Source organism: Somniosus microcephalus, chromosome 1 (genome assembly GCF_052327205.1).
Source record: "Somniosus microcephalus isolate GS21.2 chromosome 1, FLI_Smic_1.0, whole genome shotgun sequence".
Lineage (NCBI taxonomy): Eukaryota > Metazoa > Chordata > Chondrichthyes > Squaliformes > Somniosidae > Somniosus > Somniosus microcephalus.
Window position 1 is genome coordinate 396,040,659 of NC_140987.1, and position 25,119 is coordinate 396,065,777.

Sequence of the window (25,119 nt, forward strand, 5' to 3'; positions counted from 1 at the left end):
AATAGCCATGGGGGAGGATTGTCATAGAGTCATAGAGTCATAGAGTTATACAGCACAGAAAGAGGCCCTTCAGCCCATCGTGTCTGCGCCGACCATCAATCCCTGTCCAGTCTAATCCCATTTTCCAGCATTTGGTCCATAGCCTTGTATGCAATGGCATTTCAAGTGCTCATCCAAATGCTTCTTGAATGTTATGAGGGTTCCTGCCTCTACCACCCTTTCAGGCAGTGAGTTCCAGATTCCAACCACCCTCTGGGTGAAAAAGTTCCTCCTCAAATCCCCTCTAAACCTCCTGCCCCTTACCTTGAATCTATGCCCCCTTGTTGTTGACCCCCCTACTAAGGGGAAAAGTTCCTCTTTATCTACCCTATCTATGCCCCTCATCATTTTGTACACCTCAATCAGGTCCCCCCTCAGCCTTCTTTGCTCCAAGGAAAACAACCCCAGCCTGTTTAGTCTTTCTTCATAGCTGAGGCGCTCCATCCCAGGTAACATCCTGGTGAATCTTCTCTGCACCCTCTCCAAAGCAATCACATCCTTCCTATAGTGAGGCGACCAGAACTGCACACAGTACTCCAGCTGTGGCCTCACCAGCGTTTTGTACAGCTCCATCATAACCTCCCTGCTCTTATATTCTATGCCTCGGCTAATGAAGGCAAGTATCCCATATGCCTTTTTAACCACCTTATCTACCTGTTCCGCTGCCTTCAGGGATCTATGTACATGTACACCAAGGTCCCTCTGACCCTCTGTACTTCCTAGGGTCCTACCACTCATTGTGTATTCCCTTGCCTTATTTGTCCGTCCAAAATGCATCACCTCGCACTTTTCAGGGTTAAATTCCATTTGCCACTTTTCCGCCCATCTGACCAACCCGTTTATATCGTCCTGTAGCCTGAGGCTTTCCTCCTCGCAATTTACCACCCCACCAATTTTCATGTCATCTGCGAACTTACTGATCATACCTTTTACATTCTCATCCAAATCATTTATGTAGATCACAAACAGCAAGGGTCCCAGCACCGATCCCTGAGGTACCCCACTGGACACAGGCTTCCAGTCACAAAAGCAACCTTCGACCATCACCCTCTGCCTCCTGCCACTCAGCCAGTTTAGGATCCAACGTGCCAAGGCACCCTGGATCCCATGGGCTCTTACCTTCTTGACCAGTCTCCTATGCGGGACTTTGTCAAAAGCTTTACTGAAATCCATGTAAACCACATCCACAGCATTTCCCTCATCCACACACCTAGTCACCCCCTCGAAAAATTCAATCAGATTGGTCAGACATGATTTACCCTTGACAAAGCCATGCTGACTATCCCCGATTAATCCTTGCCTCTCTAAGTGGAGACTAATTTTGTCCCTCAGAATTTTTTCCAATAATTTCCCTACCACAGATGTTAGGCTCACTGGCCTGTAATTCCCTGGTTTATCCCTGCTACCCTTCTTGAATAATGGTACTACGTTAGCTGTTCTCCAGTCCTCTGGTACATCCCCTGTGGCCAGAGAGGTTCTGAAAATTTGTGTCAGAGCCCCTGCAATCTCCTCCTTTGCCTCACACAACAGCCTGGGATACATCTCGTCCGGGCCTGGGGATTTATCCACTTTTTGGCCTGCTAAAACCGCTAGTACCTCCTTCCTCTCGATGCTAATATGTTCAAGTATGTCACAGTCCCCTTGCCCGATTTCTATGTCTACATCGTCTTTCTCCATAGTGAACACAGATGCAAAAAATTCATTTAAAACCCCGCCTACATCATCTGGCTCTACACACAGATTGCCACTTTGGTCCCTAATGGGCCCTACCCTTTCCCTGGTTATCCTCTTGCCCTTAATATACTTATAAAACATCTTAGGATTTTCCTTTATTTTGCTCGCCAGTGTTATTTCATGGCCCCTCCTTGCCCTCCTAATTTCTTTTTTAATATGCCCCTGCACTTTTTATACTCCTCTAGGGCTTCCTCCGTCTTTAGTCTTTTGTAACTGCCAAAAGCCCCCCTTTTTTTCCTAATGCATTTTTGTATATCCCTTGTCATCCAAGGTTCCCTTTGCTTGTTGGTCCCACCCTTGACCTTTACAGGAACATGTTGGCGTTGTACTCTCTCTATTTCCCTTCTTAAAGTCTCCCACTGCTTTGATGTGGATTTTCCTATAAGTAGCTGCTCCCAGTCCACTTTGGCCAGATCCTGCCTTATCATATTAAAATCGGCATTTCCACAATTTAGAACCCTTATTTCCGGGCCGTCTTTGTCTTTTTCCATGACCACCTTAAATCTCACCGAATTATGGTCACTGTCGCCAAAATGCTCTCCTACTGTCACTTCCACCACTTGCCCGGCTACATTCCCTAGAATTAGGTCCAGTACCGCCCCCTCTCTTGTAGGACTTTCTACATGTTGGCTCAAAAAGCTCTCCTGGATGCACTTTAAGAATTCTGCACCCTCTAAGCCTTTCACACTCTGACTATCCCAATTAATATTGGGGAAGTTGAAATCCCCCACTATTATTACCCTATTATTTTCGCACTTCTCTGAGATTTGCCTACATATCTGTTCCTCTATCTCCCCCTGACTGTTTGGGGGCCTATAGTACACTCCCAGCAAAGTGCTTGCCCCCTTTTTGTTTTTAAGTTCTACCCATATGGCCTCATTAGAGGAACCCGCTAATATATCATCCCTCCTTACAGCAGTAATTGATTCCTTAATTAATATTGCAACACCCCCTCCCCTTTTACACCCCCCTCTGTCTCGCCTGAAGATTCTATACCCCGGAATATTGAGCTGCCAGTCCTGACCCTCCCTCAACCATGTCTCCGTGATAGCAACAATATCGTACTCCCATGTGTTCAACAACAACTTCAGTTCATCCACCTTATTTGCAAGACTCCTTGCATTAAAATAAATGCCTTCCAGCCTTGCCATATTCCCTTTTGCCTTCACATATTTGCTCTGCCTTCCCAGCTGACTTGTTTTTTCCTCCGTATTTGGCTGTAAATCACCCCCTACTCTAGTTCCACTCTGTATCCCATCCCCCTGCCAAGTTAGTTTAACCCCCCCCAGCAGTGCTAGCAAACCTCCCCGCAAGGATATTGGTCCCCCTCTGGTTCAGGTGTAAACCATCCGACTTGTACAAATCCCACCTTTCCCAGAAGCAGACCCAGTGATCCAGGAAACTAAAGCCCTCCCTCCTGCACCATCCCTTTAGCCACGCATTCATCTGTTCTATCTTCCTATTCCTATACTCACTAGCACGTGGCACCGGGAGTAATCCAGAGATTACAACCTTTGAGGTCCTGCTGTTTAATCTTCTACCTAGCTCCCTAAATTCTTGCTGCAGGACCTCATCCCTCTTTTTACCTATGTCGTTGGTACCAATGTGGACCACGACCTCTGGCTGTTCACCCTCCCCCTCCAGAATGCCCTGCAGCCGCTCAGTGACATCCTTGACCCTGGCACCAGGGAGGCAACAAACCATCCTGGATTCACGTCTACGGCCGCAGAAACGCCTATCTGTTCCCCTTTCTATAGAATCCCCTACCACTATTGCTCTCCCACTCTTTTTCCTTCCTTCCTGGGCAGCAGGAGCACCCCCAGTGCCAGGAAGTTGGCTGCTGCTGCCTTCCCCTGGTGAGTCATCCCCCTCAACAGTATCCAAAGCGGTATACCTGTTTGAGAGGGGAATGGTCACAGGGGTCTCCTGCACTACCTGCCTGCTTCTATTGCTCCGCCTGGTGGTCACCCATTTCCTTTCTTCCTGTGCAGCCCTACCCTGCGGTGTGACCAACTCACTAAACGTGTTATCCACGACCCTCTCAGCATCGTGAATGCTCAACAACCCATCCACCCGCAGCTCCAGCGCCTCAATGCGGTCTGCTAGTAGCTGCAGCTGGATGCATCTCCGGCACACGTGGTCATCAGGGGCACCGGCAGTGTCCCTGAATTCCCACATAGAACAAGAGGAGCATATCACGGGGCTGGGCTCTCCTGGCATGACCTTCCCTTTAATTAATTTAAATTAATTCATTATCACCAATTAAAGATATCTATAAGGCGCTTGTAAGGTCTACCAACAGTCCCTGCTACACACATTGTGGAAATCCTTATTGCACCACTGATAGTATAAGTGGAGTTGGGGCTCTCTATAACTGATAACCCATGTCTTAAGTCACATCTACTGCCACCAGGACTATTTGAAACAAATATTTTTATTTAGCCAGAAAATGCATCACGTGCTGTGGCTGGGAGGGTGTGGGTGACCTGGAGCTTGGGGTAGGACCGGGGAATCCTCAGGATAAAATGGAGGTGAGAACTCGGTGAGGTATGGGTCTGACAGCCTATGAGGACTTCTGGTGCAAGAGAACAATCAGGAAGGGATCAGGAGGACTGAGAAGAGTTGGGAGCTGTAAGCCCATGAACAGTCAGGGAATGGGCCTAGGGCTAATGTGCACACAGGGTTTTAGAGAACACAGCACTTGTGGGCCTGGGGCTAGTGAGGGGGCATTCAAACCAGTGTGCACTCAGATAGTGGCAAGGGCCAATAACCACTGGGGCAGCAGTGAATGCTCGAAGGGAAAGCTCTGAGCACTCATTGGAGCAGCAAACAATCGAGGCGGGCAGTGGACGCTGGGGAGCAAATAACAATAATGATTAAGAAGAATTATTAAAGGTATAAAGCGCTATACTGCCTTGAGGTCACCAAGATCATGTCTGGACTTGTCAAGGTCTTGTCTGGGCTTGTGGAACAACAGGAACCAGCTAGATGGAGCTGACAGATGGAACAGAATGACCACAGCTAGGAGGAAACCACAAATGAAAACAACGACTCTAGAAAAGGAACATCCAGTCAAAGATGGACTGGAGAGAAGAACTGAGCCACAGCCGACAGAGAGTTGAAGAAGGACGAATGAAAGCTGACAACAAAACTGTTATTGTAACAGGAAGTTGAGTATAATACTTTGCAAGATGTTAACTGATTAATGATTATGCCTAGCCAAATATAGTCAACCTAAAGAATTACTGTGTTTCTGTTTCCTCTGTTCTCAGAATCTCAGCCTTAATGGAGTAGACGATCTACCACAGGCTAATTAACAGATTTTTGTGACAAGGTCATGTATATCTTGTTTTATATTTTATTTTTTAAACAATATTCTCGGCTGAGAAATCCTTAAGAGATATAGAAAGACATTTGCTCACCAATTTAAGGGTGTCAGTGATGTTTAATGCAGCAATTTTCTGCTTTTGGTATACAGCTTCAGCATTAAACAGTTTGGCTACAGATCACATCATTTACAAAGTAAAGCTCCTAATGCTTTCCCTAAACAAAACTGCGCTTCATCTTACTGCATTTCCATTTCTCACATCAGCAATGTATAAGCCACAAAGTGATTTATATAAATTGTAGCAAAACTGTTTTGCTGGCCCTCCTTCTTGTAGTTCTCCCTCGCCTTCATCCAATTCTTCCTCCTCTGATGAAGCCTCTTCCTGTTGCTGTGCCTCTTCAACTTCAATCCCCCTTTGCATTACCATGCTGTGCAGAATGCAGCAAACTACTGTACAATATACACGAGGGAAGCCGGCCACTGCTGCAAATCCCAGAGCGCTCTCATTCTGGCTGTTGGCAACCATCACAAAGTAATGCACTGGTTTCTCTGGCAAGGAGGGCATTGGTGCTCTGTTTAGAAACATAGAAGATAGGAGCAGGAGTAGGCCATTTGGCCCCTCGAGCCTGCTCCGCCATTTAATGAGATCATGGCTGATCATCCAAATTCAGTACCCTGTCCCTACTTTCTCCCCATATCCCTTGATCCCTTTAGCCTTAAGAAATATATCTAACTCCTTCTTGAATATATTTAATGAATTGGCCTCAACTGCCTTCTGTGGTAGAGAATTCCACAGGTTCACCACTCTCTGGGTGAAGAAATTCCTCCTCATCTCTGTCCTAAATGGCTTACCCCTTATCCTTAAACGGTGACCCCTGGTTCTGGACTCCCCTGCCATCGGGAACATCCTTCCTGCATCTAGTCTGTCTAGTCCTGTTAGAATTTTATAAGTTTCAATGAGATCCCCTCTCATTCTTCTAAACTCTAGCGAATATAAGCCCAATCGACCCAATCTCTCTTCCTGCCATCCCAGGTATCAGTCTGGTGAATCTTCGCTGCAATCCCTCCATGGCAAGAACATCTTTCCTCAGATAAGGTGACCAAAACTGCACACAATACTCAAGGTGTGGTCTCACCAAGGCCCTGTACAACTGCAGCAAGACATCCTTGCTCCTGTACTCGAATCCTCTTGCTACGAAGGCCAACATACCATTTGCCTTCTTAACCACCTGCTGCACCTGCATGCTTACTTTCAGCGACTGGTGCACAGGGACACCCAGGTCTCGTTGCACTTCCCCTTTTCCCAATCTATTGCCGTTCAGATAATAATCTGCCTTCCTGTTTTTTGCCACCAAAGTGGATAACCTCGCATTTATCCACATTATACTGCATCTGCCATGTTTCTGCCCAATCACCCAACCACCCATCACCCAATCACCCATCGTTCCTCGAACTACTGCTCTCGCCGCATCCTGAGATCCACGCTCAACGCCATGCGGCGCCACATGAACACACTCGACTTCTCTCTTCAGCAACACCGGCGCACTCTATCTCAAAGCTGTCCGGGTCCTCAGTTCCATTTCATCCTTCGACTCATCCGACGCTTCAACAAAAAACTTTTCTTCTTCCTTTCCGATGTCAAGGATCGCAAGCTTCATCAACTCTTGGACACCAACGCCCCTCCGGAACCTTCTTCCCCTTCACTTTCCTCTGACCCCCCTTCTCCCAATCTCACCCCCTGCCGTGTGTTCACTATCCCCTCTGACCTTCCACTCTCTGACCCTGAACGATCAGTCCTCAGCAAAGGCCTGAGCTTCATCCCCTTACGCCCCCACCTCAATGAATTTCGAGCTCGGCACGATGCTGAGCTCTTTTTCCGCCGCCTTCGTCTCCGTGCCCACTTCTTTGGCCAGGAGTCCTCCCCCCGCACAACTGACCCTTTCTCCCGCTTGCAGAATTCCCATTCTACCTGGACCCCTCCCCCTGGCCTCTTACCCTCTCTAGATCTTTTCATCGCTAACTGCCGCCGTGACATCGGCCGTCTCCATTTCTCTGCTCCCCTCACTCACTCCAACCTACCTCCCTCTGAACTTGCAGCACTCCATTCTCTTAGATCCAACCCTGACATTGTCATTAAACCCGCTGACAAGGGTGGTGCTGTTGTTGTTTGGCGTACTGACCTCTACCTAGCGGAAGCTGAACGCCAACTCTCCGACACCTGCTCCTACCTCCACCTGGACCATGACCCCACTACCGAACATCAAACCACCGTTTCCAAGACTGTCACTGACCTCATCTCCTCTGGAGATCTTCCCCCCGCTGCCACCAACCTCATAGTTCCCCAACCCCGCACAGCCCGCTTCTACCTCCTTCCCAAGATCCACAAACAGGACTGCCCTGGTAGACCCATCGTTTCAGCCTGTTCTTGCCCCACGGAACTTATCTCTTCCTATCTTGACTCTATCTTTTCTCCCCTTGTCCAGTCTCTTCCCACCTACATCCGCGACTCTTCGGACGCCCTCCGCCACTTTAACAGTTTCCAGTTTCCTGGCCCCAACCGCTTCCTTTTCACCATGGACGTACAATCCCTCTACACCTCCATCCCCCACCCGGATGGCCTGAGGGCACTCCGCTTCTTCCTTGAACAGAGGCTCGTCCAGTCCCCATCCACCACCACCCTCCTCCGCTTGGCTGAACTTGTTCTCACATTGAACAACTTCTCCTTTAACTCCACTCATTTCCTCCAAATCAAAGGTGTTGCCATGGGTACCCGCATGGGTCCTAGCTATGCCTGCCTTTTCGTGGGCTATGTGGAACAATCTTTGTTCCAGTCCTACTCGGGTCCCCTCCCTCACCTCTTTTTCCGATACATTGATGACTGTATCGGTGCCGTTTCCTGCTCTCGCCCCGAACTTGACAATTTCATTCACTTTGCCTCCAATTTCCACCCTTCCCTCACCTTCACATGGTCCATCTCTGACTCTTCCCTTCCCTTCCTCGACTTCTCCGTCTCCATCTCTGGGGATAGGTTATCGACCAATATTTACTACAAGCCCACTGACTCCCACAGCTACCTGGACTACACTTCCTCCCACCCCGCTTCCTGTAAGGACTCTATTCCATTCTCCCAGTTTCTCCGCCTCCGCCGTATCTGCTCCGACGATGCCACCTTCCACACCAGTGCTTCAGACATGTCTTCCTTTTTCCGCAACCGAGGATTCCCCTCTACCGTGGTTGACACCGCCCTCGACCGTGTCAGTTCTATCTCCCGCACCTCTGCCCTCACCCCTGCCCCTCCCTCCCGGAACCACGATAGGGTTCCCCTTGTCCTCACCTTTCACCCCACCAGCCTCCACATTCAACGGATCATCCTCCGGCATTTCCGCTACCTCCAAAGTGATCCCACCACCAAACGTATCTTCCCCTCCCCTCCCCTTTCAGCATTCCGCAGGGACCGCTCTCTCCGAGACACCCTAGTCCACTCCTCTATCACCCCAAACAGCCCTTCCCCTTCGCCTGGCACCTTCCCGTGCAAGCGGAGGAGATGTAACACCTGCCCCTATACCTCCCCCCTCCCCACTGTCCAGGGCCCCAAACACCCCTTCCAGGTGAAACAGCGATTTACTTGTACTTCTCGCAATCTAGTATACTGTATTCGCTGCTCACAATGCGGTCTCCTCTACATTGGGGAGACCAAACGCAGATTGGGTGACCGCTTTGCGGAACACCTCCGTTCAGTCCGTAAGGGTGACCCCGAGCTTCCGGTCGCCTGTCATTTCAATTCACCGCTCCATTCCCACTCGGACCTCACCGTCCTTGGCCTCTTGTACTGTTCCACGGAAGCTCAACGTAAACTCGAGGAACAGCACCTCATCTTCCGATTAGGCACTCTGCAGCCTTCCGGTCTCAATATTGAGTTCAACAATTTCAGATCATAACCTCGGCCCCTATTTCATTTTCACTTATATTTTTCCACTCCTTTCCTTCCCCCCCCCCTTTCCTTTTGTTTCTCTCTCACACCTGGCAGCTATCTTTTACCCTGCCAGTACACTTTACACCTAATCACAGCCTATTACCATCTCGTCTAGCTTCTAATCTCTTTTACTTCTTTTGGTTCTTTTATTCTTTTGTCCGATCGCAGCCCTGCCTTCGATCTAGTTCCTTTTCTCTCCAGTTTTGAAGAAGGGTCAAACCCGAAACGTCAACTCAAATTTCTCTCCACGGATGTTGCCTGACTTGCTGAGTTTTTCCAGCATTTTCTGTTGTTATTTCGGATTTCCAACATCTGCAGTATTTTGCTATCGTACTAGTGTTTGGTTCACTGCCACACCTCTTCTAGGAATGCCTACCTTGAAGAAGTTCTGCTCTTCTCTGCGACGGGATCTCCGTTTGGCTCTTCAACCTTGTTCATCTTCATTACTTTCAGTTTCCCTTCTCGTGTTTGATCAGGTATCTGCCAAGACTCGGTTTCACAGCCACATCATTTTCCTCAGCAACTGTCTCCGGTTCCGACTTACTCCACGTGGATTCCAACTAAACTTCCACCCTTCGTGCTTCGGATCCACCCAGGATTACAAATATCTCCAAGATATTCATCGTTCCTCGAACTACTGCTCTCGCCGCATCCTGAGATCCACGCTCAACGCCATGCGGCGCCACATGAACACACTCGACTTCTCTCTTCAGCAACACCGGCGCACTCTATCTCAAAGCTGTCCGGGTCCTCAGTTCCATTTCATCCTTCGACTCATCCGACGCTTCAACAAAAAACTTTTCTTCTTCCTTTCCGATGTCAAGGATCGCAAGCTTCATCAACTCTTGGACACCAACGCCCCTCCGGAACCTTCTTCCCCTTCACTTTCCTCTGACCCCCCTTCTCCCAATCTCACCCCCTGCCGTGTGTTCACTATCCCCTCTGACCTTCCACTCTCTGACCCTGAACGATCAGTCCTCAGCAAAGGCCTGAGCTTCATCCCCTTACGCCCCCACCTCAATGAATTTCGAGCTCGGCACGATGCTGAGCTCTTTTTCCGCCGCCTTCGTCTCCGTGCCCACTTCTTTGGCCAGGAGTCCTCCCCCCGCACAACTGACTCTTTCTCCCGCTTGCAGAATTCCCATTCTACCTGGACCCCTCCCCCTGGCCTCTTACCCTCTCTAGATCTTTTCATCGCTAACTGCCGCCGTGACATCGGCCGTCTCCATTTCTCTGCTCCCCTCACTCACTCCAACCTACCTCCCTCTGAACTTGCAGCACTCCATTCTCTTAGATCCAACCCTGACATTGTCATTAAACCCGCTGACAAGGGTGGTGCTGTTGTTGTTTGGCGTACTGACCTCTACCTAGCGGAAGCTGAACGCCAACTCTCCGACACCTGCTCCTACCTCCACCTGGACCATGACCCCACTACCGAACATCAAACCACCGTTTCCAAGACTGTCACTGACCTCATCTCCTCTGGAGATCTTCCCCCCGCTGCCACCAACCTCATAGTTCCCCAACCCCGCACAGCCCGCTTCTACCTCCTTCCCAAGATCCACAAACAGGACTGCCCTGGTAGACCCATCGTTTCAGCCTGTTCTTGCCCCACGGAACTTATCTCTTCCTATCTTGACTCTATCTTTTCTCCCCTTGTCCAGTCTCTTCCCACCTACATCCGCGACTCTTCGGACGCCCTCCGCCACTTTAACAGTTTCCAGTTTCCTGGCCCCAACCGCTTCCTTTTCACCATGGACGTACAATCCCTCTACACCTCCATCCCCCACCCGGATGGCCTGAGGGCACTCCGCTTCTTCCTTGAACAGAGGCTCGTCCAGTCCCCATCCACCACCACCCTCCTCCGCTTGGCTGAACTTGTTCTCACATTGAACAACTTCTCCTTTAACTCCACTCATTTCCTCCAAATCAAAGGTGTTGCCATGGGTACCCGCATGGGTCCTAGCTATGCCTGCCTTTTCGTGGGCTATGTGGAACAATCTTTGTTCCAGTCCTACTCGGGTCCCCTCCCTCACCTCTTTTTCCGATACATTGATGACTGTATCGGTGCCGTTTCCTGCTCTCGCCCCGAACTTGACAATTTCATTCACTTTGCCTCCAATTTCCACCCTTCCCTCACCTTCACATGGTCCATCTCTGACTCTTCCCTTCCCTTCCTCGACTTCTCCGTCTCCATCTCTGGGGATAGGTTATCGACCAATATTTACTACAAGCCCACTGACTCCCACAGCTACCTGGACTACACTTCCTCCCACCCCGCTTCCTGTAAGGACTCTATTCCATTCTCCCAGTTTCTCCGCCTCCGCCGTATCTGCTCCGACGATGCCACCTTCCACACCAGTGCTTCAGACATGTCTTCCTTTTTCCGCAACCGAGGATTCCCCTCTACCGTGGTTGACACCGCCCTCGACCGTGTCAGTTCTATCTCCCGCACCTCTGCCCTCACCCCTGCCCCTCCCTCCCGGAACCACGATAGGGTTCCCCTTGTCCTCACCTTTCACCCCACCAGCCTCCACATTCAACGGATCATCCTCCGGCATTTCCGCTACCTCCAAAGTGATCCCACCACCAAACGTATCTTCCCCTCCCCTCCCCTTTCAGCATTCCGCAGGGACCGCTCTCTCCGAGACACCCTAGTCCACTCCTCTATCACCCCAAACAGCCCTTCCCCTTCGCCTGGCACCTTCCCGTGCAAGCGGAGGAGATGTAACACCTGCCCCTATACCTCCCCCCTCCCCACTGTCCAGGGCCCCAAACACCCCTTCCAGGTGAAACAGCGATTTACTTGTACTTCTCGCAATCTAGTATACTGTATTCGCTGCTCACAATGCGGTCTCCTCTACATTGGGGAGACCAAACGCAGATTGGGTGACCGCTTTGCGGAACACCTCCGTTCAGTCCGTAAGGGTGACCCCGAGCTTCCGGTCGCCTGTCATTTCAATTCACCGCTCCATTCCCACTCGGACCTCACCGTCCTTGGCCTCTTGTACTGTTCCACGGAAGCTCAACGTAAACTCGAGGAACAGCACCTCATCTTCCGATTAGGCACTCTGCAGCCTTCCGGTCTCAATATTGAGTTCAACAATTTCAGATCATAACCTCGGCCCCTATTTCATTTTCACTTATATTTTTCCACTCCTTTCCTTCCCCCCCCCCTTTCCTTTTGTTTCTCTCTCACACCTGGCAGCTATCTTTTACCCTGCCAGTACACTTTACACCTAATCACAGCCTATTACCATCTCGTCTAGCTTCTAATCTCTTTTACTTCTTTTGGTTCTTTTATTCTTTTGTCCGATCGCAGCCCTGCCTTCGATCTAGTTCCTTTTCTCTCCAGTTTTGAAGAAGGGTCAAACCCGAAACGTCAACTCAAATTTCTCTCCACGGATGTTGCCTGACTTGCTGAGTTTTTCCAGCATTTTCTGTTGTTATTTCGGATTTCCAACATCTGCAGTATTTTGCTATCGTATCTGTCCAAATCATACTGGAGTTTCTCTGCGTCCTCCTCACAGCACACACGCCCACCCAGCGTTGTGTCGTTTGATGCAGCTGTGCACTGCAGACTGGGAAATGTGCCTGATTTTCCCTGTAGCAGCCTGGAAGGAGCAAAAAATTTAAGGGCAGTTATGACTTTGATAGCCACTGGCAATCATGGCCCTGTGGTGCAGCTGACGGCAGGTTCTACTGCATCAGGCTGCATCGGTCAGTAACAGCCTGCCTGGTGAAGCGCAGCCTCCTCCTGCATTGCTCCTCCGAAATATCCAAGAAAGCAAGTCGACCTATAGACCACGTGTGCTGAGTAAGGCCTTTTACGAGCAACACCCCGTCACCTGCTGCTGTCTAACAGGCCCAGCTGTTAGCTGTCCTGGTTTTTCACGCTGCTGCTCCTCTTCCTCCAACTGCTCATCCAAAGAAGTGAAGCAAAAACAGCACCCATGCTAAGCAGTGAGTGCTTAATGAGGGTTGGTAAAGGGGAAAAAATCAGAAAGAAGCAAAATGGCAACTCAGGACTGCACAATGCACACAGATCCGACTGACCCAAATGGCTGCAGCTGAGTGCCCCTTTAAATGCAACTTCCAGTCATGTCAGTCTGTGAAGCCAATGGCTTATACTCAGCAGGGGCATTCTGGTCCACCCAGTTAAAATCACGTCGGGGTCGATATGGTGTCATCGGGCCCCTTTTTGAATGTACTCATGATTCACACGCCTTTTTCCGGCGGGTGCGTTTCTGACCTTAGTAGGCTGCAAAGTCAAAATGGCGGTCAGCATGTTTCGAGCGGGAATGGGGCAATAAGACTGAATTTAACCACTCGCCCGCCTTGTTTCTGCTGGGTGTGTGAGGTTACAAATGGGGCCTGATTGGCTGCTCATGCTCTATGGAAGTGCTCATGGGACTGAGGTGGCCCTTGTCTCATGCCAGCTTGCTGCTTGACAGCTAGGAGTCTGTTCGTCCTGCCTTCAATGTCCTCTGAGGTCTGAATAAGTGAAGTTGGGTGCTCTTCTTTGGTTTGGTGCCATGCCCTAGAGATGGTGCTTGAATGGTCATAATTCTGTACAAGTGTAATAAGTCATGCAGTGAAGTTATTAGAGAGTGAAGTAAAAGAACTATCCCTCTCTTACCTGTTGATCCCCCAGTCTGCTGAAACATGCAGGCTGAACTGTCTTTTTAAAGGCTGCACAGAAGTTTGCAGTTTTACACCAGTGTTACACTGATGCCTGCATCGATGAGAATGCAAATGAGCAGACCCAGGAAATTCCTGTGTATCTCCCTCTAGTGGGCATTGGTGGATGCAAAACCTTTTTTTAAAAAAGCACAACTGTGTTGTAAGTTATTTCAAGGAAATTCAAAGGGTGAGGGATGGGAGAGCATGATTGACCTGTTTACCTGATATTGTATGTTTTATGCCTTGCATTAACCAGGCATATTTATCACTTCATTGGCATGTTACCCTCACCATTTCACATTCTTCCTGCAATGTTGATTTTTTTTAAAAATTCTTTAATCTCTTTATATTCACATCCTTTCCCTGGCCCAGTGTCAAACACAGTCATTTGGCTGCCTGCTGCCAATACCACTTTAATTAGGGTTGTACAATAGTGCCTGCGGTAATGGCACAGCTCGTTGAAGCCATAGCATGTTATATCACAGAGGGCTGGATTTTCCCAGCGGAGGCGGGTTCACATCCAGTTCGTCGTTTGGCGGGTTCTGGTCCTGCTGCCGGTTCCAACCGCAATGTGATCATTTTCATTAGATTGGGCTTATTAGATTGGGCGTTACCCAGCCCAATCAGTGGGTTCGGGTCTGCTGCCGTCTTCGATTCAGCTGCATTTAAGGGGCCCATAAAGCCTTTGGCCTAGAAATTGGGTATAGCCCCGCTTGGGGCGTTAGAATTGGCGCAGCGCAAAGTTTATAGCCAGACGCAACTTATCACCACCTGGCGCGATATTGGGTTGCATCGCCCCTAAAGGTGATTGAGGCACGAATTCAGGCGTTACACAGGACTCCTAAGGCGCTAAACTTCCGGCGCAACCCAATATCGGAGCGGATGGGCGCAGCGCAAGTGCTTTCAATTACCGATGACCACGAGACTTCCAGGCGCCGGCCAGCTCTTAAAGGGGTGGGTCAGTCAGCTTCAGCATCCACACTCTTCGCCTTGCAGGCCTCAGAATCGGCGCAGGCCCTTCTCTAGCGCTAAAAACTTGGACCAGATGGAGAAGGTGAGACAGAGAACAGAGCGCTTCACCAATGAGGCTCTGGAGCAATTGGTGGCCGCAGTGGAGCGCCGGCGAGATGTTCTCTACCCAGACAATGGCAGGAGGCCGAATCATAAGGACTACCGACGAGCTTGGAGGGATGTATGCCAGAGGATCAACTCCAGCAGCATGGTGACCAGGAGCCCTGTCCAATGTAGAAATAAATTCAACGACCTCACTCGGGTCGTGAGGGTGAGTGTTGTTTCTGCAAACTTCTGCATCCCTTCATTTACACCTGACTTTATGGCTACAGGGTGGCCTGTGCCCCATTGGCCATCTGCCAGCAAGCACCCATGGCCCTTTCTGGACACACACATGCACATTTGACTCAAGGCGTCATGTAAGGGCTCTTGCACCATGGGGGGCATGAGATGATCACTCAGGGCATCATGTAAGGGCTCTTCCACCATGGGGGGCATGAGATGATCACTCAGGGCATCAGGTAACATAACTTCCCCTCCTTTCCCCTGCAGTCCAAGCTGGCGAGGATTGGCAAAGACCAGCTTCGCACCGGTGGAGGACCTCCACAAGTGGTCACTCTCACGGATCTCGAGGAGAGAGTCCACCAGATTCTTGGAGGACGTCTGAGTGGTCCTGTAACCACTGCAGCTGCCGACCCCATTGTCGACAGCGATGGTAAGGTTCTCACCTTTTACAACTGTCTCCTTCCACTTGTTCCCCCCGCCAGCATGCTTTCTCACTGTGGACCCATGTCATAGCCTTGCCGCAATCTGGCATCCCTTGCTGCCAAGCTGTCCTTTTGCTAAAGCCACTCTTCCACCTCCCTGCTTTCAGATGCTGCATCACCAGCTCGGGAGCCGGGCCCTCAAACTGCCAGTGCCAGTGCCAGTGCCTCCAAAGGCTCAATGAGAAAATTACTGTCCAACAGAAGGTCAGCAACTCTCTCCAGCAATGATCAGAATGGCCAGCCCAAATGGCTGCAGCTTTTATACTAGTGCCATCCCCTTTAAATAGCGCCCCCCGAGTCCGAGAAGGGCCTGGGAATGCTCCATCCAACTGTCACTAATAGCGCCAGGCGGAAAGGTTGCGGGCGCCACCAAATATCTGGTCCGGGGCGCCAAAAAGGCGTTGCACACTGAAATGACGTCATGATCTGCCTGCGCCCACGGGCGCGTGCAAAGAGTTAGTGCCGGCGCTAAAAGGATACTCAATATGGGAGGTGGCGCTATATTCACTGCGCCCACCCGAAAATTGGGAAATGCCCCAATTCTCGGGCTCTTTAGGCGCTAATCGCTGGCGCTACCAACCAAATTTCTAGGCCTTTGTGTTTTAGTAACTTTCTGATGCTCCTGAGTGCTAGTCTTTGCAAGATGACTGCTCCAAGAACAAAGGCTTCTCCCCGCTTTGATGATGACTCCCTCCATGCTCTTATGGAGGGAGTAAGAGGGCACAGGGAGGTTCTATTCCCCTCCAATGGACGGAGGAAGCCTCCTCAGCACACAAAGGCAGCCTGGCTGCAAATTGCTGAGGAGGTTAGCACCAGGTCTTTGTGCTCACGCACCTGGGTTCAGTACAGAAAAAGGCTCAATGATCTGCTATGCTCAGCAAAAGTGAGTATAACATCACTCTTACCTTCACCTTGAAATGCGATGTCAAAGAATCAAAGAGTTGGCCTATGTGTGCTCAGAAATGGAAGTGACATAGTGAGGGGTCAGGGTGCCTTTCATCTGCAGTGATGGTGGGGAGAGTGACAGGAATGCACAGTTTATTGTACAGATGCTGTATGGTGTGTAATGAAGGTTGTGCAAACCCTCATTTCCATGTGCCAGTCACATGTGTTTGGTGTGTAAGTAACGCGAATCTGGCATGGATTAGTCCATTCCTTGCCTCATGGCCAGCAATGTGCTCGCGTGATGGTGGCACTGGGACAGCTGCCTCCGCAAGGTCTTCCTCATCTGCAGCCTCACTCAGCTCTTCTCCTCCTCCCCCTCCCCCTGCTCCTCTTCCTCCGCTGAGCAGGAGGCTGTGCGCTGTGCCAATTGTTCTTCAGGCAGCGGTAAGCCATGCTGCAGTGCGATGTTGTGCAGGGCACAGCAGACCACAATGATTCTGGACACCCTGGCTGGTGCGTACTCTGTCAAGGCATCTGAATTGCATTTTGAGCAAGCCTATGATTTGTTCTGTGATGCTTCTGGTGGAAAGGTGGCTCACATTGTAACGCTCCTCAGCTTCGTTTGATGGTCTCCTCATCGGTGTCATTAACCACGTCTTCAGGGGATAGCCCTTGTCGCCAAGTAGCCAGCGGAAAGTTGGGTTGGCGGATTAAACAGCTGAGGCACAGTGGACTGTGTAGTGTCCGTGTGTAGATAACGACACTGAAGACAGGAGTTGGTTCATAGGTATTTACTAAGCAAGTCTGGGGGGGGGTTTCTAAAGGATATACACAATACACAGGCTTATATAGCCCAAGTGGCAATTACCGGCATTACGCACACCTGGGGCTCTTAAAGGCACATACACCATAATTGCTCTTAAAGGCACATACACCACAGACTGCTGCATTATGAACGAGTCATGGCAACTGCCAGGGAACTTGGCGCAAACATGCATAATGTTCTTCCTGTGGTTACACACCAGCTGGATGTTAAGTAAATGGTTCCCATTCTGCTGGTATATATGTCAGTTGAGGAAGAGATGTTATAAGTGCTCAGTCAATGTGGGGAGAGAGTATTCCAAGGAGGTGACCGTGCATATGGATCTCAGAATAAACACTTACAACCTCAATACACCTGCAAAATGTGTTCCAAATCTTCAAAACAGAAAGTTCTGTCATCTGAAAATGAACTGATGTTGCAGGTTAGCTTTTATGCTGCAGGAGCAGCTGTCAACTATTCAGCTAGTTGCTATACCCGACACAATCAGCGTGTTTGTCGAATGACATGGAACATGCTGAAAATGTGGCAAAATGGCAAAAGCCTCTCAAAGAAGGATTAAATTATGGGCTCAGACCACAGATGCTTCTGTGATGAAGACACAAAGGAGCTCAGGGGCTTCCCAACAGAAGGAGGAGTCGTCGCAACTAATTTTCTGCACCTCCTAGCCACTTCTTTCATTGTTAGAAACCTGGATGTAGTTTATCGTTGGAACCTCTTGGTTGAAGATGGTACATGGTGGTGTGAAGATACCAAACAATGAAGAGTGGAGAAAACACTTTTGAAAGGGAGTTTCACTCTACAAGAAAATTCGTGCAATGTGGTTCACCTGTGTATGTTGCTTATTCTCCCTTCCCGACCCTTAGAGATCAGAATCCATCATCATGGGAAACTTATGTCCTACCTTTCAGTAATGCAACATGCTGATACCAGATAGCCTTGAGTTAATAACATTCTTAAACAAAAATTCAAGCCTTCTAATAAGAAGGCCCAAGCATCAGGTTTTATGCAAGGCTGTTACACTATTTCTTGGCATATTTACCACTCATTAGCATATGGATATTTGTTATCATGTCCACATTGGCTTATCACATTGGAAAAATAACATACCCGTCTGTGGCCTCTAGACACATTATCCAGAAAGGTCGGGGAGAGGGGTTCATTTACTATTTCTGATGCTGACTGCCGGAATGCATCACTGTCATATGGATGCTTATGCTGTTTCTTGGCCCGAAATCTCAATACTGTTGGCTCCAGGTCTAGGCAGTCTCTCCGGCTTTCCTTCACTGCATCTTGCTTCTTCTTACGTGCACAGTCATTGAGGATGACTTGCGGTAAAGGAATCCCAAATCCTAGAGGATGCAACTCTACAAAAGGAAAGGAATGATACATGGGTTAGATGTCTTAAATCTTAACATAAAATTTACATATTTCCACTTTCAGCTGATGAGAATTCTGACGATGGGAGGTCCATTGTTGGCTCTTTCTTTGGATGGTTTCCAATTAGACCATAGCAAGCTTTAAAACAAGGTTTTCAAACTTGTTATTTACTTACTGTTGTCTGTTTAAAGGATTGTTATCTTCAAAATAAAATTTTCTTTCCAATTTCCCAGGTCTGCCCATCCCCATGCCTCCTTTTCATCCCCAAAGCCTGTGTGTCTATTATTTTTTGTAAGCAGGCTCTCGGTCTTTAATATTTTAAATGTAAACTGAACACCAGAAGTTTAGTTTTTAGCAATTTTCATCTGGTATGGCGTGATTTACAATAAATTATCAAAAGAGCCACCGCTTCCAAATTCCCCTCCAAGTCACACGCCTGTGATGAAATATGTCATTCATCAGACTCTGTAGTTAACTGTATATATTGTATTGCCTGCTCCGGTGTTTGTACCTTGTATTGTGTATAGGGCACCGCCCACTTTGTGTGTCGGCTCCGCCCATACCTGGCCCTACTTAAGACAAGTCCAGGCTTGTCCTGCAGTAGAACAGCAGCACGCCAGGTGAAGCTAAGTGCAGCCACCGGCATCTTTTCTTTGCTAATAAAAGCCTTGTTTTATTCTGCTAACTTCGAGTCTTGAAGTTATTGAGGCACGTCAATTTTATTAGCAAACTTTTAACAATGAATCAACTTTTGAAACCGGAACGCTTGGATTTGGACCCGCATGCTTCGGATGCATTGGCACGGTTTGGACACTGGTTCCAGTGCTTGGAATTCTTTATGGCCAACTCCGAAGCCGTCACAGCCTCTACAGCCACCGGAGATGTGAAACTCGGGATCCTACAGAATCGGGTAAGCCACCGGGTTTTTCCACTCATACAAGACGCCGCCAGCTACCTGGATGCCTGCAACATCCTAAAGGCCCACTATCAGCGGCCTACCAACGAAGTGTACGCCAGGCACCTGCTTGCTACCTGCACACAGCGACCCGGAGAGTCGCTAGAGGACTTTCTAGTCACCCTAAAAGTGCTTGGCAAAGACTGCAAATGCAAAGACGTGAAAGCCACGGTATACACAGACGAGCTGATTCGGGATGCCTTTATCGCAGGCCTTAGCTCTAATTATATCCGGCAGAGACTGCTAGAGAAAACAGGCCTAGATCTGACACAGGCTGTGGACACAGCGCGATCGTTGGATGTGGCTCAGAAGAACTCTGACTCCTACTCGGCAGGCCGCGCGGCCCACGCCGCCTCTGTTTCCCAGCCCGGTAGCCCAACACCGTCGGGACCCTGCTCTCCCCCCAGAAGCCCTACGACCGCCGCGACGCATCGGGGCCCCAAATGCTACTTCTGCGGGCAGCCGAAGCACACCAGGAACCTGTGCCCGGCGAAAGGCACCACCTGCTTTAAGTGCAGTAAGAAGGGGCACTTTGGGAAGGTGTGCAGAGGGAACCCCGCAGGCAAAACCGCCACCGCCGTGTGCGCGCCGTGGGAGCGGCCATCTTGGATGCCATCTTGTCCGACCTAGTGGGGTCCGCCATCTCGCGAGCAGACAGCGTGGACGCCATCTTACCCGGCCTCGTGTGGCCCACCATCTTGTCCCGATCAGGGCCCTACAGTGGCGTCGATCACAGTGGACCAGTCCAGACCGCACCCACTATCCAAATCGATGGTGGACATTGAGGTAAACGGGTGCAAGGTTAAATGTTTAATTGACAGCGGGAGCACAGAGAGCTTCATTCACCCTGATCTGGTACAACGACTCTCTCTAACTATAGTCCCTACTCAGGGCAGGATCTCTATGGCCGACAAAACCCAGATATCGACTATTGCGGGTTACTGCACGGTACGATTGTCCGTTAAAGACACTGTATATAATAATTTTAAACTGTTAATTATGAAAGATTTATGTGTGAGCGTGATCTTGGGCCTGGATTTTCAGTGCCACCACCAAAGCATCACGCTCAATTTCGGTGGGACCCAGCCGCCCCTCACAGTGTGCGGTCTGGCTACCCTGAAGGTAAAGCCGTCTTCGCTATTCGCGAACCTTACCCCTAACTGCCGGCCAATAGCGACCAAAAGCAGGAGGTACAGCTGGGAAGACAGGCGGTTTATCGCGACCGAGGTAGACAGGCTCCTGAAGGAGCGCATTATTGAATGCAGCAACAGCCCGTGGCGCGCCCAAGTGGTGGTGGTGAGGGGTAGCGAGAAGAAGCGGATGGTGATTGACTATAGTCAAACAGTCAACATCTATACCCAACTAGACGCCTACCCGCTACCCCGCATATCCGAGATGGTGAACCAAATCGCCCAATACCGGGTGTTCTCCACCATCGACCTCAAGTCAGCGTACCACCAGCTCCCTATCAGACCAGAGGACCGTTCGTACACCGCCTTCGAGGCAAACGGACGCCTCTACCAGTTCCTCAGAGTCCCCTTTGGGGTGACGAATGGGGTCTCGGTCTTTCAGAGGGAGATGGACCGCATGGTCGATGACCACCACTTGCAGGCAACCTTCCCCTATCTCGACAACGTCACCATCTGCGGCCACAACCAACAGGACCACGACTCAAACCTCGCGTGGTTTCTGAAAACCGCACAAAAACTCAACCTCACCTACAACGGGGACAAGTGCGTTTTCAACAACACGCGCCTTTGCATACTAGGCAGCGTGGTGGAGAATGGGGAAATCGGACCAGACCCCGACCGATTGCGCCCCCTACGGGAGCTGCCCCTGCCCAACACTCCCAAAGCCCTGAAAAGGTGCCTGGGGTTATTCTCGGATTATGCCCAATGGGTCCCTAACTACTCCGATAAAGCCCGTCCCCTCTTGAAAGCATCCTCTTTCCCGCTCTCTGCTGAGGCCCATGCTGCCTTCAAAAGCATTAAGCAGGATATTGAGCGGGCCACGCTACAGGCAGTGGACGAGAACACTCCGTTTCAAGTGGAAAGTGATGCGTCTGACTTTTCCTTGGTGGCCACCCTCAACCAGGCAGGGCGGCCCGTAGCTTTCTTCTCGAGGACCCTCCAGGGGCCCGAGATCAGACACTCCTCCGTGGAAAAGGAGGCCCAAGCCATCGTGGAGGCAGTGCGCCACTGGCGGCACTACCTAGCCGGCAAACGCTTCACCCTACTTACCGACCAGCGGTCGGTAGCGTTTATGTTCAATAATAAACAGAAGGGGAAGATTAAAAATGATAAGATTCTTAGGTGGCGGATCGAGCTCTCCACCTTCGAGTACGACATCATATACCGGCCGGGGGCCCTTAACAAATCCCCCGACGCCCTCTCACGAGGGATGTGTGCCAACGCCACCGGGGATCGGCTACAGACCCTCCACAACGACCTCTGCCACCCAGGGGTCACACGGCTGTTCCACTTCATAAAGTCCCGCAACTTACCCTACTCGATTGAGGAGGTTCGGTCCCTGACCAGGAACTGCCGCACTTGCGCTGAGTGCAAGCCTCGGTTCTACCGCCCTGATAGAGCCCACCTAATCAAAGCTACACGGCCCTTTAAGCGGCTTAGCTTAGATTTCAAGGGCCCCCTCCCGTCCGTCGACCGCAATGTTTACTTCCTGAACATTGTGGACGAATACTCCCGTTTCCCATTCGCCTTCCCCTGCCCAGACATGACCAGCGCCACGGTCATTAAATGCCTCAACAGCCTGTTCTGCCTGTTCGGTATGCCAAGCTATATCCACACGGATAGGGGGGCGGCCTTCATGAGTGAAGAGCTACGCCAGTACATGCTGTCCAAGGGGATTGCCACGAGCCGTACCACCAGCTACAACCCCTGGGGTAACGGTCAGGTGGAGCGAGAGAACGGGACAGTATGGAGGGCAGTCACCCTAACTCTAAGGACCAAGGACGTCCCTATCTCCCGCTGGCAGGAAGTCCTCCCAGATGTGCTCCACTCAATACGGTCACGATTGTGTACCGCCACTAATGCCACGCCTCATGAGCTAATGTTTGTGTTTCCCCGGAAATCCACCTCAGGCGTATCCATACCGTCATGGCTCTCCACCCCAGGTCCGGTACTTCTGCGGAAGCATGTGAGGGGCCACAAGACGGACCCCCTCGTGGAGCCAGTGCACCTGCTCCACGCCAACCCACAATATGCATATGTCCGGCACGCTGACGGACGGGAGGACACTGTGTCCATAAAAGACCTCGCCCCAGCCGGTAACAACAGCAACAACGACAATGACTACAACAACAACAACAACCACAACAACTATTACCCACCCACTCCACCCACTAATTTTTCATCACCCCCGGAAGAACACCAGCCAACGGTACACCCACCACCTACTCCCCCACCACCTACTCCGTCAACAACCCCGGTGGCGCCCCCGGCAGAGACCCAGGAGACCACCCGGGACACCCAGCCGGCACCCACGGCACCGCAACCGTTACGTCGGTCACAGAGGACTGTCACACCCCCGGACAGACTAAATCTGTAGAAGGGGTGAATGTGATGAAATATGTCATTCATCAGCCTCTGTAGTTAAATGTATATATTGTATTGCCTGCTCCGGTGTTTGTACCTTGTATTGTGTATAGGGCACCGCCCCCTTTGTGTGTCGGCTCCGCCCATACCTGGCCCTACTTAAGACAAGTCCAGGCTTGTCCTGCAGTAGAACAGCAGCACGCCAGGTGAAGCTAGGTGCAGCCACCGGCATCTTTTCTTTGCTAATAAAAGCCTTGTTTTATTCTGCTAACTTCGAGTCTTGAAGTTATTGAGGCACGTCAACGCCATCCTAACTTAGAAGTATATCGCTGATCCTTCATCGTCGCTGGGTCAAAATCCTGGAACTCCCTCACTAACAGTACCTTCACCACATGGACTGCAGCGGTTCAAGAAGGCGGCTCACCACCACCTTCTCAAGGGCAATTAGGGATGGGCAATAAATGCTGGCCTTACCAGCGACGCCCACATCCATAAAAAAACAAATTAAAAAAACATTACAGGGGCTGTAAAATAACCAGAGCCGCAAAATAAAGTCAGCAATAATATTTAACAGTTGTTGAAAGCCTATATTTTCTGATTGGCATTATTTAACTCTGCCATTAACCTATTAACCAATTTATTTTAAAGTTGGCATTAAAATAATATAGACCAGTAAATCTAGGCTTAGGTTATTTAATGCAATGTCCCCAGCCCTGTCCTCTCCCTACTATTCCTTGGCCTGGAGGGCAGTTGAGCAAGGCCTCATTGTAAGACCTCTTTTGAGACTGCATTTGAGACATCTACAAGGTTCCTAAAGGAGGCTCATTGTTTTGTGACCCTCTTAACTAGTGAGAGACAGAGAGGAAGACACAAAAAGAGAGAAAGGCAGAAAAGCATCTTTTCCTCATCCTAATTGGATTTAAAACAAAGTTAAGTTTAAAAGCAAACAAAACTTATTTGAGGTAAACAGATAGGAAGGAAGGTTAGGAGGATGGAAACTAGTTGAAGTTGAGGGGGTTTCTGACCTTTCGGCGACCACCATTGGGGATAGCAACTGGGAATAGGTAAGAGTGGATGGAGATTTAAGGATGAGGTGAGTGATAGTAGAGCAAGGTGAGAAGAGGGTATATAAGAGTTGAGTGGGTTATTCACAGGTGAGGAGTAGCAGCAGTGATGGGATTGAGCGGGTTGCAGGAAGGTGAATGGGTAGTGAGAAACTGAAGGAGACGCAATGGGGGTGGGGGTGGGTGGGTGGTTGGGATGAAGCGCCAGTTATTGGGGGCAGGGATGGAAAGGAAAAGGAGTCACTGAGGGACATATTTTCCTCCCAACACCCACCGCATATGCAGACTGCAGCTGTTGGTGGCTCCTTTCCCCACCACACCACCTAATACCACACCAAACCACACAATACCATTCACCATCTCCCACCACAAAGAAAAGAAGGAAATAAAAAGACAGAAGCAGAAGAGGACAGAGAAGCAAAAAAAAGTTAAGAACAGATAAGCATCAGAGAAGTGAGAGATGGAGACAGAACCAAAGAGGAGAGGCAAAGAGGAGAGAATCAGCAATCCAAAAACATCAAAGACAGGTAAGAAAATTACAATACAAAAACAAAATACTGCAGATACTGGAAATCTTAAATAAAAACATAAAATGCTGGAAATACTCAGCAGGTCAGGCAGCATCTGTGGAGAGAGATACAGAGTTAACGTTTCAGGTCGATGATCTTTTGTCAGAACTGAAAAAAGTTGGAGATGTAACAGGTTTTAAGCAAGTGCAGAGGCAGGGAAAGGAGGGAGGGGAGGAAAGAACAAAAGGGAAGGTCTGTGATAGGGTGAAAGGCAGAAAAGATTAAAAGACAAAAGTGATGATGGTGTGAGGCAAAAGGAGATGGTAATGGGACAAGTAAACAAAAAATGGGTCTAGAAGAGATGTAAATACGAATATCAGAATTATCAACAGCTACCATCTGAAGAAATAGGGGCAG

At 49.8% G+C, this 25,119-nt stretch overlaps 1 protein-coding gene across 2 annotated transcripts in view; it reads right to left on the reverse strand.

Moving 5' to 3' along the window:
• Positions 1–25,119, reverse strand: part of LOC147125125 (rho GTPase-activating protein 6-like) — a 341,140-nt gene that overhangs the window by 62,056 nt on the left and 253,965 nt on the right. For both annotated transcript variants that reach the window (XM_085997712.1, XM_085997721.1), the window contains one exon: positions 18,351–18,607. In XM_085997712.1, the coding sequence (XP_085853838.1) occupies positions 18,351–18,607 (257 nt within the window). The remainder of the gene's footprint in view (positions 1–18,350; positions 18,608–25,119) is intronic.